This window comes from Pongo pygmaeus, chromosome 14 (genome assembly GCF_028885625.2).
Source record: "Pongo pygmaeus isolate AG05252 chromosome 14, NHGRI_mPonPyg2-v2.0_pri, whole genome shotgun sequence".
Taxonomy (NCBI): domain Eukaryota; kingdom Metazoa; phylum Chordata; class Mammalia; order Primates; family Hominidae; genus Pongo; species Pongo pygmaeus.
Genome location: NC_072387.2, coordinates 83198193 through 83217934, shown reverse-complemented (window position 1 = coordinate 83217934; position 19742 = coordinate 83198193). Strand labels below are relative to the sequence as shown.

The window sequence follows — 19742 nt, the reverse complement described above, 5'->3', positions numbered from 1 at the left end:
GGAGACATAATAAAAACATATGAAATGACAACTGTTCACATTGTATTTACATTGTGTTAGATGTTATAAGTAATCTGGAGATAATTTAAAGTATATGGGGAGATTTGTGTAGGCCGTGTGCAAATACTATGCCATTTTATATCACAGACTTGAGCATCTGTAGTTTTGGTATCCTTGGTGGAGGGGCCCTGGAACCAATCCCTCACGGATACTACCAAAGGAACCACTGAGTTATCCAAAAAGCAAAGCCATTGTTTTGCGAATATACCTTTGTTTACATAAAAAGGTTACAGTTTTGCTTTACATGTTTATCCTGTGTAGGAGTTTTCAAATGTATCATTTGACTGTCACAGCCACTCTGAGGTCAAGTTTTCTTTCTCTGAAATTTGATGTACTTCAATACTATGAGATACTGTTGTAAGAAATAACTGTTTATGGTGAACATTTTATAGAATCAAAAGCAGGGCCCATCTGGTAGCAGAGATTAATCTGTTTGAGGATGGTAAACATTATTGCATATTTTAAAATATGTAACTAGCACAGAACATTTGCCTCAGGCACTGGAGTGAGATTGTGGTTTAGGATAAAGATTTATCCCTTAAAAGTCTATACAACAGATTTTTCTGGCATGTATAGTGAAATTTTAATTAATATTTTAAGTCATGCAATGAATAATAACATTAATTTAAAACCAAAAGAACAAAATTCTAATCACGAGGAAAAGATAACCCTATAATAGTTACCTCTTTATTTTTGAGACATTTTTGTGTGCTTTGTGAAATTTTGTTTAAAAACAATTGCAAGATAATAGGACTTAATCCAGCTTCCGTTTTTGACCTGTTGTAGTGATACTACTACTTCTTTTGGCCATATAAGTAGGATTTAAAATTCAAAACATCTTGAGCACCATATTCCAAGCTAACAAGTGTGATGTATATTCCCTAGTTAAGTTATATGATAAAAGCAAATATCTTCTATTTGCTAAAGGTTTGTATATTTGTCTAGAACACATTTATGTTCCTGTTTAAAAATGTTTGTCCATCTTTTCAATCCTTGGGAATGTCTGCTTATCAATTTTTTTGTTGTTGTTGTTGTTGTTTTGTTTTTTAGACAGGGTCTCACTCTGTCGACCAGGCTGGAGTGCAGTGGTGCAGTCTCAGCTCACTGCAACCTTCACCTCCCAGGTTCAAGCGATTCCCCTGCCTTAGCTTCCCTAGTAGCTGGGATTACAGGCGCCCACCACCACACCCTGCAAATTTTTGTATTTTTTTAGTAGAGACAGGGTTTCACCATGTTGGTCAGGCTGGTCTTGAACTCCTGACCTCAGATGATCTGCTGGCCTCAGCCTTGGCTAGGATTACAGGTGTAAACCACCACGCCTGGCCTGCTTACCAGTTTTAGAATGCATAAACAAAATTTCCTGTCTCCTCCTCACTCACTCACACCAACCTAAAGTCATCACACACATGGGCCAAACCAGAGTTTCAGAGTAGCAGTCAGCTGTAAACATAGATTCTGATTTGCTTCAGGTAAATAATATGATTTATGAAAGTTCTGGTAAATAGGTCATGAAAAAATATAACTATTAGGAAGTAAGAGAACTTTAGGATAAATTTAAATGTGTGTATTGAACACATTTTAAAGGTTAGCATTTTCAAGTCAATTCATATGTAAAAAAGCATAAAAAATGTAGGCTCACGCCTGTAATTCCAGCACTTTGGGAGGCCGAGGCAGGCGGATCACGAGGTCAGGAGATCGAGACCATCCTGGCTAACACGGTGAAACCCCGTCTCTACTAATAATACAAAAAATTAGCTGGGCATGGTGGTGGGTGCCTGTAGTCCCAGCTACTAGGGAGGCTGAGGCAGGAGAATGTCATGAACCCGGCAGGCAGAGCTTGCAGTGAACCGAGATCGTGCCGCTGCACTCCAGCCTGGGTGACAGAGCGAGACTCCGTCTCAAAAAAAAAAAAAACATAAATGTAAAAGCACAGAGAGTACATTATTTTATGTATAGACTTCGAATTTTCTTAAGGAATCAATCATTTCTGTTTTGTTTTGCTTTGCTTTGAGATGGAGTCTCGCTGTGTCACCCAGGCTGGAGTGCAGTGGCACGATCTCGGCTCACCACAACCTCCGCCTCCTGGGTTCAAGTGATTCTCCTGCCTGAGCCTCCTGAGTGGCTGAGATTACAGGCACACGCCACACGCCCAGCCTAATTTTTGTATTTTTAATAGAGACCGGATTTCACTATGTTGGCTAGGCTGGTCTTGAACTCCTAACCTCAAGTGATCCGCCGCCTCAGCCTCCCAAAATGTTGGGATTACAGGCGTGAGCCACCGTGCCTGGCCGGAATCAATCATTTCTTAAACTGACAATTGACATATTGCTATAAGGCGGTTGAATTAAATATTTATTCAAATATCTTCCCCTTACATGCAGTAGATAACTCATTCAAACCAAATTCCAGGTTATCAGTGTAGGATATTTCTGCTTGTTTCCTTTTACTCTGTCATCTGTACTTTTAGAGGAAGTACAGTTTATCTTTCTTTAGTATACTTTGCTTTATGTTTTTGTCAGTTTTATAAATTCACACTTTTACGGCATTTATGTTTAAGAGTTTGCCCTTGAACATGTAGAGTAAAGAAGAATCACTGAGCTGAAAGCAAGGTAAATTATGACCATGGGGGCTCATGCAAGACAAATATTGAAAAATAGGCTTCCCTTTTTAATAATACAAAAGAATAAAGTGAAATGCATACTCCATTCACAAATGGATGTGCGGTTACTTTTATACTTGTAGCAGAAATAGCCAGAGTTGCGGGATGCTTGTTTTAAGAATGGTGCTCATCTCTTAAAACCATTTCATTTACTACTAATAAAAAATTGTATTTACTAAGGGAAACCCAGGCACCAAAACTAAACCATGTACCTACTGTGCACTTCATATTCAAAAGGAATTTGGCTTTTTACCTAAAATATACTAGTCTTTAAGATAATACAGTGTAACTTAAAAGCTCTAAGGATGTGGAGTCATAGATTTAGTTTAATTCCTTTTTAACATGAAGTACAGAGTAAATTTCTTTAAGCACCTCCTATAAAAGGTACATGTTCAATTAACCACTAAGTCACACAGTGAAATTTATGTAAACTAATTTTCTACCAAGACACAAGAAACAAATATGCTCCTCTATCGTCTCATAATAAGACTGCTAAAGAATGACCAACATCCCAAAGCAATTATTTGAACATATTTGTTATATTATTGTCATAATGGATACACACTGAAGTGTGGATTGATTTAAGTTATTTATACTGTGGAATTAAGAAATCAGGCCAGTCAGTTAAAAAGTATTCCATCAACTGTTACATGATCTTCCTATGGGCCGATCTAATTCAGCTAGAAAGTAGAGAAAAAAAAGTGTCAAATGACAGTTGTCTATATTTTAAGAGAAAATTGTTTCTAAATAATCATAAGAGATCCCTAAAGATGACTTGTTCAGCTTTTTGTAACATGTATTTATTTGGTTCAGTAAACACTATGCCTCTGCAATGACTGTATTTATGAGATTCTGTGTCAGAATATATCTTATGCTACATTCAGTGAGTCAAGTTCCTCCTGAGATAGTTTTAGTAATAGAGTAAGTTCTGTTTGGAATTTTTAGTTCTAACCAGAGGACGTTCAGCTCATTTGCTTGTCTCTCTCATTTCTCAGTATTACTTAAAAAGCACTTAATGCCATTAACCCAATCTTCACAACAGTTGTATGAGTTTGGAATTAACATCACACTTTTATAGATGGATAAGCTAAGACCTAGAGAATTTTAGTGATGATATCAAGATCGCACAGCTAATAAGCAACAAGGATTGGTGATGAATCTAAGTCTTTTGTGTCCAAATCAAATTTTCTTTGTATAGTATCACACAACAGGCTACAAAACAAAGATTCTTGTGACAGTTAAGCCATGAGCTATGTAATGTTAGGCAAATTACTTTATAATCTTTTCTAAAAATTGCCATGAAATTATTTCTCAACACAGTTGTAAAAGTAAAATGGAACATAATTTATTTAAGTGACAGATGACCAAAAGGATAGATGGATAGCTGGGACCATCTTGCGTGTACGTGTGCATGCCCATGTATGTCAGCCCCATCTCTAAACATCCCTGGTGTTACTAAAGAGGAAAGAGCATGTGAATGTTGAACGACATTTAATAGAATATTATGCATTGCTCCTCAGCTCTGACTACACATAAGAGTCCCTGGAGGGGTTTCCAAAGATGGAGTAGTATCCAGATGTATTTTTCTTTCTTTTTAAATTCCAGGTGATTAAAATATACCACCATCATTTAAAATGTTTTTTGTTCAGAGACAGACCGTAATAAGATTCAGCTGATAGCAATAGAAAACTGTAAGAAACACATCTAGTACTCTGGGAACTAACAAGTAGGAGGTTTTAGATTCATTTGACATTCATTCAACAAAATGCCTAAAGCTGAAATTACATTTTAAGATGGTTATTCAGGAAAAAAAAATTATCTGATTAGAAAACCTCAAATGTAATTTCCAGATCACTCAAAAAAACCATGTTCACTAGAATGTTATTTGTAATATTTTATCAAGTGGGTTAATGTGAGTAAAACTGGCTTTGAGAGTTTTGGAGAAAAGACAATGTGACAGTATAATCCTTCTTATGTTTATCTTTAGGTTTTCACACTCATTGTTTTTAATGAAGTATATTGTTCCATTTACTTTTCTGGCCTTTTGTGTGTATTTATGCAATTATTTATATGTATTATAAAAATTTAAGTTTTACAGTGGACCTTTTCAAGGAATATTATATAATCTTTTGGAAAATGAAATTACTCTCCTCTTTGACAAAATTCCAGTGTTCTTATACAATGTTAGAAGGAGGGTTTTAGCATGGTAGTATGAATACAGTAAGTCTTCTATCTTTCATACCAGGGACATCAACAGCAAAAATTCAGCTATAGTCACCACTCCCAGGCGAAGATCATGATGGGCTTTTATTTAAAAACAAACAAAAAAACTCCACTTAGTTGACACTGCCATGAGAATACATTAATGAATCAAGAATTGAGGAGTTAGTAAACAAGGACAAAATGTTAGTATGGAATTCTTTGTCCTTTTTGCAGAAGTGTCCCTTCCTTGTGCTTAAAACTATGACCTTTCTTTGTTGTTTCTCCTCTTTTCAGTGTTCTTATCCCCTTTGAGGCCGGTTCCTGAGTGGCATACCCCGTATCTCCTCTCACTTTCTCTAATACTTGTAATCCTTTCATTTAATTTTCACTATTCTAAGTATTTCTCACTTGGGATTTTTTCCTTTGTTTCTCCTCAGCCTTCGTTCCCCCTTGAGGCCATTTGTAGTGCTCCCTTCCTGTCAGCACAACTACACATTTACAGATGCAAATCTCAGAACCAATGCCTTTTTTTTTGATGGAGTCTCCCTCTGTTGCCCAAGCTGGAGAGCAGTGGCGCGATCTTGGCTCACTGCAACCTCCGCCTCCTGGGTTCAAGCGATTCTCCTGCCTCACCTTCCTGAGTAGCTCGGATTACAGGTGTGCACCACAAAACCAATGCTTTTGATTTTCCATTTCTTAAAAGTAAAGAAATGAATTTCTAATGATGATTTCAGGACTAAGACTTTTGCGTCGTTTTTCTTCCCTAAAAGGAGGAACACAAGTATGTGCCATACCTGTTTTGAGACCATATTTGTGCAGTACTTCTGGCTTTACAGATATGTCTGTGTAATCTGAAGCTGCAATTATGGATGACTTTACCTGCGCCATAATCACTGCATAAGAGATTAGTGTTGGCTGTCAGGATACGCTGTTGTGTCAACGCTGTAAACAGATGAATGGTACAAGAAGGATTTTGTCCTCTTTATACTGATGAAGCATTATTTTTGAGTGTGCTAGCTGCATTTCAGCTGCCACATATGAAAAAGGACCAGCGTCTGTCTCTGTGATTTTACAAATTCATGTGTAATTTGTAGAAGGTTCTAAATAAGATTTCTTTGGTCCCAAAGTTTGGTTTATTCTTCCTTATTTTTGTGAGCCTTTTCTGTATTCTGGTTTGAGCTCATGCAAAAGCCATGTAATTCTTTTTTTTTTTTTCTTTTATTATTATTATTATTATTATTATTATACTTTAGGTTTTATGGTACATGTGCGCAATGTGCAGGTAAGTTACATATGTATACATGTGCCATGCTGGTGCGCTGCACCCACCAACTCGTCATCTAGCATTAGGTGTATCTCCCAATGCTATCCCTCCCCCCTCCCCCCACCCCACAACAGTCCCCAGAGTGTGATGTTCCCCTTCCTGTGTCCATGTGTTCTCATTGTTCCATTCCCACCTATGAGTGAGAATATGCGGTGTTTGGTTTTTTGTTCTTGCGATAGTTTACTGAGAATGATGATTTCCAATTTCATCCATGTCCCTACAAAGGACGTGAACTCATCATTTTTTATGGCTGCATAGTATTCCATGGTGTATATGTGCCACATTTTCTTAATCCAGTCTATCATTGTTGGACATTTGGGTTGGTTCCAAGTCTTTGCTATTGTGAATAATGCGGCAATAAACATACGTGTGCATGTGTCTTTATAGCAGCATGATTTATAGTCCTTTGGGTATATACCCAGTAATGGGATGGCTGGGTCAAATGGAATTTCTAGTTCTAGATCCCTGAGGAATCGCCACACTGACTTCCACAAGGGTTGAACTAGTTTACAGTCCCACCAACAGTGTAAAAGTGTTCCTATTTCTCCACATCCTCTCCAGCACCTGTTGTTTCCTGACTTTTTAATGATTGCCATTCTAACTGGTGTGAGATGGTATCTCATTGTGGTTTTGATTTGCATTTCTCTGATGGCCAGTGATGGTGAGCATTTTTTCATGTGTTTTTTGGCTGCATAAATGTCTTCTTTTGAGAAGTGTCTGTTCATGTCCTTCGCCCACTTTTTGATGGGGTTGTTTGTTTTTTTCTTGTAAATTTGTTGGAGTTCATTGTAGATTCTGGATATTAGCCCTTTGTCAGATGAGTAGGTTGCGAAAATTTTCTCCCATTTTGTAGGTTGCCTGTTCACTCTGATGGTGGTTTCTTTTGCTGTGCAGAAGCTCTTGAGTTTAATTAGATCCCATTTGTCAATTTTGGCTTTTGTTGCCATTGCTTTTGGTGTTTTAGACATGAAGTCCTTGCCCATGCCTATGTCCTGAATGGTAATGCCTAGGTTTTCTTCTAGGGTTTTTATGGTTTTAGGTCTAACATTTAAGTCTTTAATCCATCTTGAATTGATTTTTGTATAAGGTGTAAGGAAGGGATCCAGTTTCAGCTTTCTACATATGGCTAGCCAGTTTTCCCAGCACCATTTATTAAATAGGGAATCCTTTCCCCATTTCTTGTTTTTGTCAGGTTTGTCAAAGATCAGATACTTGTAGATATGTGGCATTATTTCTGACGGCTCTGTTCTGTTCCATTGATCTATATCTCTGTTTTGGTACCAGTACCATGCTGTTTTGGTTACTGTAGCCTTGTAGTATAGTTTGAAGTCAGGTAGCGTGATGCCTCCAGCTTTGTTCTTTTGGCTTAGGATTGACTTGGCGATGCGGGCTCTTTTTTGGTTCCATATGAACTTTAAAGTAGTTTTTTCCAATTCTGAGAAGAAAGTCATTGGTAGCTTGATGGGGATGGCATTGAATCTGTAAATTACCTTGGGAAGGATGGCCATTTTCATGATATTGATTCTTCCTACCCATGAGCATGGAATGTTCTTCCATTTGTTTGTATCCTCTTTTATTTCCTTGAGCAGTGGTTTGTAGTTCTCCTTGAAGAGGTCTTTCACATCCCTTGTAAGTTGGATTCCTAGGTATTTTATTCTCTTTGAAGCAATTGTGAATGGGAGTTCACTCATGATTTGGCTCTCTGTTTGTCTGTTATTGATGTATAAGAATGCTTGTGATTTTTGCACGTTGATTTTGTATCCTGAGACTTTGCTGAAGTTGCTTATCAGCTTAAGGAGATTTTGGGCTGAGACAATGGGGTTTTCTAGATATACTATCATGTCATCTGCAAACAGGGACAATTTGATTTCCTCTTTTCCTAATTGAATACCCTTGATTTCCTTCTCCTGCCTAATTGCCCTGGCCAGAACTTCCAACACTATGTTGAATAGAAGTGGTGAGAGAGGGCATCCCTGTCTTGTGCCAGTTTTCAAAGGGAATGCTTCCAGTTTTTGCCCATTCAGTATGATATTGGCTGTGGGTTTGTCATAAATAGCTCTTATTATTTTGAGATACGTCCCATCAATTCCTAATTTATTGAGAGTTTTTAGCATGAAGGGTTGTTGAATTTTGTCAAAGGCCTTTTCTGCATCTATTGAGATAATCATGTGGTTTTTGTCTTTCGTTCTGTTTATATGCTGGATTACATTTATTGATTTGCGTATATTGAACCAGCCTTGCATCCCAGGGATGAAGCCCACTTGATCATGGTGGATAAGCTTTTTGATGTGCTGCTGGATTCTGTTTGCCAGTATTTTATTGAGGATTTTTGCATCAATGTTCATCAAGGATATTGGTCTAAAATTCTCTTTTTTTGTTGTGTCTCTGCCAGGCTTTGGTATCAGGATGATGCTGGCCTCATAAAATGAGTTAGGGAGGATTCCCTCTTTTTCTATTGATTGGAATAGTTTCAGAAGGAATGGTACCAGCTCCTCCTTGTACCTCTGGTAGAATTCGGCTGTGAATCCATCTGGACCTGGACTTTTTTTGGTTGGTAAGCTATTGATTATTGCCACAATTTCAGCTCCTGTTATTGGTCTATTCAGAGATTCAACTTCTTCCTGGTTTAGTCTTGGGAGGGTGTATGTGTCGAGGAATTTATCCATTTCTTCTAGATTTTCTAGTTTATTTGCATAGAGGTGTTTGTAATATTCTCTGATGGTAGTTTGTATTTCTGTGGGATCGGTGGTGATATCCCCTTTATCATTTTTTATTGCATCTATTTGATTCTTCTCTCTTTTTTTCTTTATTAATCTTGCTAGCGGTCTATCAATTTTGTTGATCCTTTCAAAAAACCAGCTCCTGGATTCATTGATTTTTTGAAGGGTTTTTTGTGTCTCTATTTCCTTCAGTTCTGCTCTGATTTTAGTTATTTCTTGCCTTCTGCTAGCTTTTGAATGTGTTTGCTCTTGCTTTTCTAGTTCTTTTAATTGTGATGTTAGGGTGTCAATTTTGGATCTTTCCTGCTTTCTCTTGTGGGCATTTAGTGCTATAAATTTCCCTCTACACACTGCTTTGAATGCATCCCAGAGATTCTGGTATGTTGTGTCTTGGTTCTCGTTGGTTTCAAAGAACATCTTTATTTCTGCCTTCATTTCGTTATGTACCCAGTAGTCATTCAGGAGCAGGTTGTTCAGTTTCCACGTAGTTGAGCGGTTTTGAGTGAGATTCTTAATCCTGAGTTCTAGCTTGATTGCACTGTGATCTGAGAGACAGTTTGTTACAATTTCTGTTCTTTTACATTTATTGAGGAGAGCTTTACTTCCAAGTATATGGTCAATTTTGGAATAGGTGTGGTGTGGTGCTGAAAAAAATGTATAGTCTGTTGATTTGGGGTGGAGAGTTCTGTAGATGTCTATTAGGTCCGCTTGGTGCAGAGCTGAGTTCAATTCCTGGGTATCCTTGTTGACTTTCTGTCTCGTTGATCTGTCTAATGTTGATAGTGGGGTGTTAAAGTCTCCCATTATTAATGTGTGGGAGTCTAAGTCTCTTTGTAGGTCACTCAGGACTTGCTTTATGAATCTGGGTGCTCCTGTATTGGGTGCATATATATTTAGGATAGTTAGCTCTTCTTGTTGAATTAATCCCTTTACCATTATGTAATGGCCTTCTTTGTCTCTTTTGATCTTTGTTGGTTTAAAGTCTGTTTTATCAGAGACTAGGATTGCAACCCCTGCCTTTCTTTGTTTTCCATTTGCTTGGTAGATCTTCCTCCATCCTTTTATTTTGAGCCTATGTGTGTCTCTGCACGTGAGATGGGTTTCCTGAATACAGCACACTGATGGGTCTTGAGTCTTTATCCAATTTGCCAGTCTGTGTCTTTTAATTGGAGCATTTAGTCCATTTACATTTAAAGTTAATATTGTTATGTGTGAATTTGATCCTGTCATTATGATGTTAGCTGGATATTTTGCTCGTTAGTTGATGCAGTCTCTTCCTAGTCTCGATGGTCTTTACATTTCAGTATGATTTTGCAGTGGCTGGTACCGGTTGTGCCTTTCCATGTTTAGCGCTTCCTTCAGGAGCTCTTTTAGGGCAGGCCTGGTGGTGACAAAATCTCTCAGCATTTGCTTGTCTGTAAAGTATTTTATTTCTCCTTCACTTATGAAGCTTAGTTTGGCAGGATATGAAATTCTGGGTTGAAAATTCTTTTCTTTAAGAATGTTGAATATTGGCCCCCACTCTCTTCTGGCTTTTAGGGTTTCTGCCGAGAGATCCGCTGTTAGTCTGATGGGCTTCCCTTTGATGGTAACCCGACCTTTCTCTCTGGCTGCCCTTAACATTTTTTCCTTCATTTCAACTTTGGTGAATCTGACAATTATGTGTCTTGGAGTTGCTCTTCTCGAGGAGTATCTTTGTGGCGTTCTCTGTATTTCCTGAATCTGAATGTTGGCCTGCCTTGCTAGATTGGGGAAGTTCTCCTGGATAATATCCTGCAGAGTGTTTTCCAACTTGTTTCCATTCTCCCCGTCACTTTCAGGTACACCAATCAGACGTAGATTTGGTCTTTTCACATAGTCCCACATTTCTTGGAGGCTTTGCTCGTTTCTTTTTATTCTTTTTTCTCTAAACTTCCCTTCTCGCTTCATTTCATTCATTTCATCTTCCAGGGCTGATACCCTTTCTTCCATTTGATCGCATCGGCTCCTGAGGCTTCTGCATTCTTCACGTAGTTCTCGAGCCTTGGTTTTCAGCTCCATCAGCTCCTTTAAGCACTTCTCTGTATTGGTTATTCTAGTTATACATTCTTCTAAATTTTTTTCAAAGTTTTCAACTTCTTTGCCTTTGGTTTGAATATCCTCCCGTAGCTCGGAGTAATTTGATCGTCTGAAGCCTTCTTCTCTCAGCTCGTCAAAGTCATTCTCCGTCCAGCTTTGTTCCGTTGCTGGTGAGGAACTGCGTTCCTTTGGAGGAGGAGAGGTACTCTGGTTTTTAGAGTTTCCAGTTTTTCTGCTCTGTTTTTTCCCCATCTTTGTGGTTTTATCTACTTTTGGTCTTTGATGATGGTGATGTACAGATGGGTTTTTGGTGTGGATGTCCTTTCTGTTAGTTTTCCTTCTAACAGACAGAACCCTCAGCTGCAGGTCTGTTGGAGTACCTGGCCGGCCGTGTGAGGTGTCAGTCTGCCCCTGCTGGGGGGTGCCTCCCAGTTAGGCTGCTCGGGGGTCAGGGGTCAGGGACCCACTTGAGGAGGCAGTCAGCCCGTTCTCAGATCTCCAGCTGCGTGCTGGGAGAACCACTGCTCTCCTCACAGCTGTCAGACAGGGACATTTAAGTCTGCAGAGGTTACTGCTGTCTTTTTGTTTGTCTGTGCCCTGCCCCCAGAGGTGGAGCCTACAGAGGCAGGCAGGCCTCCTTGAGCTGTGGTGGGCTCCACCCAGTTCAAGCTTCCTGGCTGCTTTGTTTACCTAAGCGAGCCTGGGCAATGGCGGGCGCCCCTCCCCCCGCCTCGCTGCCGACTTGCTGTTTGATCTCAGACTGCTGTGCTAGCAATCAGCGAGACTCCGTGGGCGTAGGACCCTCTGAGCCAGGTGCGGGCTATACTCTCCTGGGGCACCGTTTCCTAAGCCCATCGGAAAAGCACAGTATTCCGGTGGGAGTGGCCCGATTTTCCAGGTGCCGTCTGTCACCCCTGGAAGGGGAACTCCCTGACCCCTTGCGCTTCCCGAGTGAGGCAATGCCTCACCCCTGCTTCGTCTGGCGCACGGTGCGCTCACCCACTGACCTGCGCCCACTGTCTGGCACTCCCTAGTGAGATGAACACGGTACCTCAGATGGAAATGCAGAAATCACCCGTCTTCTGCGTCGCTCGCGCTGGGAGCTGTAGACCGGAGCTGTTCCTATTCGGCCATCTTGGCTCCTCCCCCAAGCCATGTAATTCTTAAGTGTCTCAAAGTACCTAGGGGCTCTTAATATTTGGCTTCACAAGTTTCTAATGAAAGCTAATATGCATTAGCTAAAATATATAGCTATATATTATATATGCTATATGTATTATATATAATATGCTATATATATAATATATAATATATAGCGAATATTATTTATTAGCTATAACCCTGTTGTTCATAGCAACAAGATGTTGTTATGAAACTTCTTAAGAGGTAAATATTTTCTTCAGTAAGAGATTAAGAAGATACCCACAAGAGGTAGACTTCATAATTTAGAGAAGTCTAAGCAGTCTGCAAAGCTCAGTAAAACTTGGTACCTCACAAGCAATCTCTTTACAGATAAGGTCCACATTTATCCGCTCCCCCTCCTGTATTGTCTGTCTACCCAGTCACCTTTCATTTACATTATAGAACATTTCTGCAGTGATGTACCCTTTACGCCTTGATTTGTAAATATATGTAGGAATCTTGTGTCTAAGTAGATAGGAGGAGAAAAATTTGTGGTGGAAATAATCACTCTTTCTAAAATAAGAATTTTTGATATGTTAATACAGTAAAAGGAGAAAAACTTACCTAGATTATATTTAAAGTCAAACTAGTGGTGTTTAATAATATGTGCTTACTGATATGTTTTATGTTTTAATGTCAAACTAGTTGATGTCTTTTATGAAAGCAGCCTAAACAAAGAATTTCTATGTGGGTATAATATAGTAATAAGAAACATTTTGCATTATTCTACAAAGAAATAAAATGATAATGCTGAAATTGAAATACTGTTCTAGTTACAAGAGTAGATAATGCTAATAGCTTTTATCAAAGCAGTTCAATTTATAGTGTTTGTTTTTTCTTTGTTTTTTAAATGTCTTTGAAAAGATTAAAAATTTATTTCTCAATTTCAGCACATAAACTGAAAATCTGTCATTTAGAATTTCATACAGTAGATATTTTAGATGACTCATTTTAATTGTTTCTAAGTCATTTGTTTTTATAGGTAAGTAACCATATTAGCTAAGAAAAAGGAAAAAAAGCATTAAAACATCAACCCATTTTCTATTTTAGTTGATCTGGTACCATTACTGATTTATTTTCTTTCTTTTCTCAGTTGCTGAGTAAAATGCCCTTGCGCTACTGCCTATTGTATGTTTTGAATGGAGCTGTAATTTATATTCTATTTTAAAAAGGCTTTAGGAAACATGTTTCATTCCTTTAAATGTATGCTGAATTTTTAGGGGGAATAGAACACCAAAATCTTTTATTAAATGAGGAACAAAATGAACCAATTTAATATAATTTTAGGTATTTTTCTGATCCATAAAAAGTGAAAAAAGTTTTTGTTCCTCATATAATAGAAAAATAATGTCTATGTTAACCTGGCCAAACAGATGTAACCAAAATAATCAGTATAGTCTAATTCTCTCTTTTTAGTCTAGACTGACACCACTAATAGTACTCTTATGCCATTTGGGGACTTGCAAGCAGACATTTCATAAATGTTTGTTGAATTTATGAATGAATAGATATATGAGTAAAATTATATTCATGCAAATAATAGCATGCTGATCACATTAGTCTGGGTAAAATCTTGGAGTCTATTATCAAATTTTGCTCATTAAAACTTAAAAGAGTGCGGGTGAACTTGAACAACATTATCATCATTATTTCAGATTAAATGAAAATTCACAGACAAATTATAATTTTCAGAATAAGTTTTTCTTAAATTACTATTTCCTAAAATGTCTCTTGTAGTTGTGCACATTATTTTGAGAAGAGTTAGCTAATTATTAGAAATGACTTCCATTTAATAAATTAGTGATCAGGTGTGGGAGATTGAAGAACTTTATGCCCTTTTTTAATGCTCAGAATATACTGAGTATGGTATGGTAGCTCTTGCAACAAGTATGAAAGTAGAAATGTCGTAGTGAGTTTTCCCACTATTGTTGCCAGGTAGTATGTTTCCATATTGTGATAGTGTTGAGTAAGGGTTAGAATCCTAGAGATTCATATGGCCTCTTTTCTCCTTCATAGAGCACTGATTTCATAGTATTTTAATAATTGTCTGTCTGTCCCAATAGAATGAAAATGTCTTTACAGTAGAGGCCTTATTCTGTTTTGTACTCTTATGCCCTCAGTTTTAATTACAGTGACTGTCACTGAGCAATCCTTCAGATACTTGGAGAATGAATAAATGTCCCATAGCAATAAGAGAAAAATTAATAAACATGCAAGTGGTAAGCCATGCATCAATAAAATGTGTGATAAACAAAGATAAATATATGTTCCATTTTTCTCCCCACAGTCTCCAAACGTCCACAACTATCCCGATATGGAAGCCGTTCCCCTGTTGCTAAATAATGTGAAAGGGGAGCCACCAGAGGACTCGTTATCTGTAGATCACTTCCAAACACAAACTGAGCCAGTGGACTTGTCAATAAACAAAGCCAGGACGTCCCCTACTGCCGTGTCATCCTCCCCAGTTTCCATGACAGCGTCTGCCTCCTCACCTTCTTCAACTTCAACCTCTTCATCGTCTTCTAGTCGTCTAGCCTCATCCCCAACTGTTATCACATCAGTATCTTCAGCGTCATCTTCGTCAACAGTATTAACTCCAGGGCCTCTTGTTGCCTCTGCATCTGGTGTTGGAGGCCAGCAGTTTTTGCACATTATCCATCCTGTACCGCCTTCAAGTCCCATGAATTTACAGTCTAACAAACTGAGTCATGTTCACCGCATCCCCGTGGTGGTACAGTCGGTGCCTGTTGTCTACACAGCTGTAAGGTCACCTGGAAATGTGAACAACACTATTGTCGTGCCGCTTTTGGAGGATGGCAGAGGCCATGGCAAAGGTAAGAGGCATAAACAAGCCTTGATTTATTTCAGCACTAGAGGTGACTTCATTTTTGCAGTGAACAAAACCTAAATTGTATACAAACACTACATCTAAAGAAGTTCTGTGTAGAGCAACGTGGAGACACCAGCTGTTCAGCCTTAAGTAGAACACAGTTTAGAGGGAACTCACCCTATGTTTATGTAGGTATATGCTCCAGTTTTGCTTGGTGTATTTTTACTTACCATAGGTCACGTAATGTCAGAATTCAGATATCTAAGTTTGCAAAATCATACTTGCTTTGAAATGCTCTTCTTTAAGTCCTCAGTTGGAAAGGGCAATCTGTGGTGAACGTAATTGCTTATGAAGTATAAATTACTGATTATGAATTACAAATTTTTTAAGTAAATCCGGATATTTCTTTGTTGAGTTGTTCAGTTGGAATTTATTTAGGTGATAATAATATAAAATGTTGTGAAGTTGCAATGCCTGGAATCTAATCATTCACTTTTGAGTAACCTACAAATTAAGTTGCCATTAAAGAATTCTAAAATTAGGTGTTTGACTATAATAGTATCATGTAGCTTGTGTTATTAACTTCTTATAAGGCTAAGTTATTATTTTAAGGAACAGGGTGATTCAATATACTGGAAATATTTCAAGATGCAATATTAATATTCCCTTTTAGGGTAGAAGGCAGGAAGATAACTTTGCTACATGACTATGTGTAATCATCACTAGTTATTTAATTAAATTTGATAGTTATGCAGCTGGTCATGAAGTTATTTTCTACTTCTAAGTGCTTTTTTTTCCCTGAATTTTACTAGAAGAAATTGTGATGGCATCATGCTGTCTTTTCTCTTTCTTCACTACCGGTGAATCTAAAAACCAAGCCACCCCTCAACAGAAATGCAAAATGCCCATAATCATTGACTTATTCCCTTTTAAAGTAAATACATATGTGTGTACTTTGTCTTCAGAGCCTAGAAATAATGATGGATTAAGATTTATGTTGTTGTATTACTTTTTGCTTTGACACTATATTACTACTAAGGCCTGTAATTAAAATATGATCGATGAGTACATAAAACACTGCCTTCTCATAAAATGCTCGTAAATATGGCTGTTATGGTTCTCGTATGAGGTAGGAATAAATACATAGAAGTAACATTTGATTGTGAACTTACAGAAATTTTTGCAGATATGAATTACAAAATTATGCATTCACCATTAGCAAGGTATTGTTTTATCTGCAGTGAGTTTCTTCATCACACGTGAAATAAGTTTCACCTTCCTAGTTTAACCAAACTAAAATCTGATGATTCAGAGCATACAGGCTTTTTAGACTGCAAACTTGAGATGCAGACACTCGTTGCTTACTTGATAATCTCTTTCTTTTGTTCTCTAATGGGCCAGGAGCTAGTCCCACTATTCTCTAGTGAAAACGTAGAGGAAAAAGAGGAATTAGGGAACCTTTTCATGGATTTTACCTGAGCCAAACCCTCTTTGACATTGCTGACACTTTTGATTGATCTGAAGAAACCAGATTTGAATAATAATAACATAACTGCAGGCCAAATCAGATATTTATTTTCTTTTACAATTTAGAAATGATATTGCAAATGTTTTAAGAATTTGAAATTAACAAGTAGCAAAACATGCAAAGCTGCATATTATCTTATATGTGTGTGTATGTGTACATGATAGAACCTAATCTTTGTAAAATAAGATAAACATTATTTTATTATAAAGTTAATTAAAGATATTAATGTTGCTCATGACCTTTCATACCATTTTGATTCACTAATGAAAGAAACAAAAGTGATTTTTTTTGTTTGCCATGATCATTTTGTGAGAGATTTTTATTTTAAAAGTATAATATATAAAGTAATATTGCTAAAATTTAATTTTCTGGAAAATGCATTATTGTAGCAGAACTTTTAAGACTCATGCTATAATTTGCTCTCTACATGAATATATTAGTTTCATGCATTATTTTTTACTCAGTAGTTTTCTCATATCAAGAATAAAAATTTAAGCATAAACCCTGCAGATTGTGCTATGATCACATTAGGAATATGAGATTTGGGATCAAGGATGTGTGAATTAGAACCCTAGCTCTGTCACTTATACCTGTGTAAATGGGAAAGTTATTTAATCTCACTAATCTTCATTTTTATTAGTGATAAAATAGGGATAATATTTTATCCCTAGATCATGATCTAGCCTAGAAGATTATTGGGAAGATTAGGAACACAATGTATAGGCCAGGTGTGATGGCTCACGCCTGTAATCCCAGCCCTTTGGGAGGCCGAGGTCGGCGGATCACGAGGTCAGGAGTTCGAGACCAGCCTGGCCAACATTTTGAAACCCGATCTCTACTAAAGATACAAAAAATTAGCCAGGGGTGGTGGCGCACGCCTGTAATCCCAGCTACTCAGGAGGAGTTAAGCAGGATAATCGCTTAAACCTGGGAGGTGGAGGTTGCAGTGAGCCAAGATTGCGCCATTGCACTTCAGCCTGGGCAACAGGATGAGACTCTTATCTAAAAAAAAAAAAAAAAAAGAACATAATGTATAAATGTCTAGCATCCATCAATTATTAATAAATGATTGAAATTACTTATTATCTCTCCCAAAAAATACCAAAATCAATAATATTCAAAAAAACTTTTCTCCTTTTTATAAAAACAAGTATGGAGAAACAAACTTGTTGAATTTTAAACAGAAAAACTACCTCAAGACATTGGTATGGAACTGCTTCTCAAAGTTTTTACAATAACAAATTATAAGGGATGAGAGTTTAGTATGAGAAATTATCTGAGGACATCCCATATTTTCTATTTTTATTAGTTTATACTAAGTTTTTATAATCACCATATGCTACAAATGTTGCTATAGCATTTTATACTTTTTTTATTGCTTAACTGATTAATTAGGTAATAGTAAAACTGTCTAGTGGAAGAAACCTGCCTACCTCACAGAATGAATAAAGGAAAGGACATTTCAGTAATTCCTCAATTCTTTGTTTAGCATATATGCAGCTGGGCAGTGAGCCAGCAGTGAAGGCTGAGAGAATAAAGGGAGCCCCCATTTCCCTTCCTACTTCGGATGTGTATTTCTGGTGTGCATGAGCAAAGGAAAATACTATAGGGAAGTTGGATTTTCAAAATGCTAATAATAAAAATACAAAGTGTAACGCATAAATGTAGGTGATTGTACTGGCTACTTTTAAAATTGATATAATGTATCTGGTCTCTGACAGAGAAATAGGTTACCCTACATGTCACATTATGTGAAGGACTGTGAATGCACACATCCGTCTAAGCTCACGTGTCCTGTCAGTTCAACCATTTGTCCTTTCAGCTGTCTATTGTGCGTCTATCATTATCAGGCATTTTATTGACACCAAAGATACAGTGTTGGGCAAAGCAGATGTTGTTTCTGTCTCATAGTGCTTACAGTCTAATGAGAGCTACTGACTTTCCACGAAATAATCATAGAAACAAATAACTGATAATTGTGGACAGAGTTGGACTAAAATAGACCAGCCAGGGAGTTGCCCAGTAGAATGAGTTTAATTATAATCGCAAATAGAGAAAGCTGTATTTGACCAAAGTATTTTCATGTAGGATGTCATGTTCTAAGAAGACATGTATTTACTGTGATGCTCAGGGAGTGGTGAGGGTTTGGGAAGGGGTGGGGTGAAACTTCTGCAAGGGATGCTTGACTAAGGACAGAATGGCATGAAAAGATTTTTTTAAAACTCCTTCCTTAGAAGTGTGAAAATGCCTTCTAGTGAGGCTAGAACCTCAGCCTTTCCAAGTGTGTAAAGAATAGTGATCTAAAGCAATGGCAGGTTGTCAGCTAGCACAGAACACCCCGACATCTCTATTGGGCCTTGGATATAATATGTGATATGAAGAAAAATGGAATGATGTCCTAGAAGGTACAATAAACAAACATAATTTAGAACTGAGCTATGAGAGGGAGGATGTCAGGAAACGTCTCCTGAGGAAGACATTTTTCCACTCGATATATAAGGACGAGTAGCAGTTAGCCCCCCACAGTGGTGTTACTGGGAGGTGCAGGGTTCCCACATAGGAGAGTTTTGTTATTACGTTGGTGCAAAAGTAATTGTGGTTTTTGTCAAAGGAATGGCATAAACTGCATTTACTCTTGCACCAGCCTATTCTGTGGAATCTAAGACATGATATTTATAAACCGAACCTTAAAGGAATTATTTGACCTCACAAAGGAATTTAAGTCCTTTTTGGGTAAGTTTGTGGCACATTTCCTGGGAGACACTCATTAGCTTTCACCAATATTTAATAGAAGGAAAGCATTGAGCAAGCTTGCCCAACCCGCAGCTGTGGGCTGTATGCAACCCAGGACTGCTTTGAATCAGGCCCAACACAAATTTGTAAACTTTCTTAAAACAGTATGAGACTTTTTTGCAATTTTTTAAAACTCATCAGCTATCATTAGTGTTAGTGTATTTTGTGTGTGGCTCAAGTTAATTTTTCTTCTTCCGTTGTGGCCCAGGGAAACCAAAAGATTGGACACCCCTGGCATAGAGGGTCAAGACAGATCTCAGGCAAAGTTATTCTTGGTTCATTATTGCCTTGATGGAAGAGCAGGTGCATTTAGGATTCTCCTTCCTTCAGATATGCAGTGTGCATTTACTTTATACCAACCACATTTCTAGGAATTGGTGTCCCAA

At 37.7% G+C, this 19742-nt stretch overlaps 1 protein-coding gene and 1 long non-coding RNA gene across 17 annotated transcripts in view; one reads left to right on the top strand and one right to left on the bottom strand.

The window, feature by feature from the left end:
• LOC134738070 (uncharacterized) overlaps window positions 1-12164 on the bottom strand; it is a 61479-nt gene extending 49315 nt beyond the window's left edge. The window contains exon 1 of the long non-coding RNA XR_010123593.1: window positions 12075-12164. This is a non-coding gene — a long non-coding RNA (uncharacterized LOC134738070). The remainder of the gene's footprint in view (window positions 1-12074) is intronic.
• KLF12 (KLF transcription factor 12) overlaps window positions 1-19742 on the top strand; it is a 458192-nt gene that overhangs the window by 283490 nt on the left and 154960 nt on the right. For all 16 annotated transcript variants that reach the window (XR_010123592.1, XM_063650933.1, XM_054446219.2 and 13 more), the window contains one exon: window positions 14493-15039. Coding sequence is in view for 15 of the 16 variants with exons in the window: in XM_063650933.1 (XP_063507003.1) it covers window positions 14493-15039 (547 nt within the window). In the remaining variant the exon portion in view is untranslated. The remainder of the gene's footprint in view (window positions 1-14492; window positions 15040-19742) is intronic.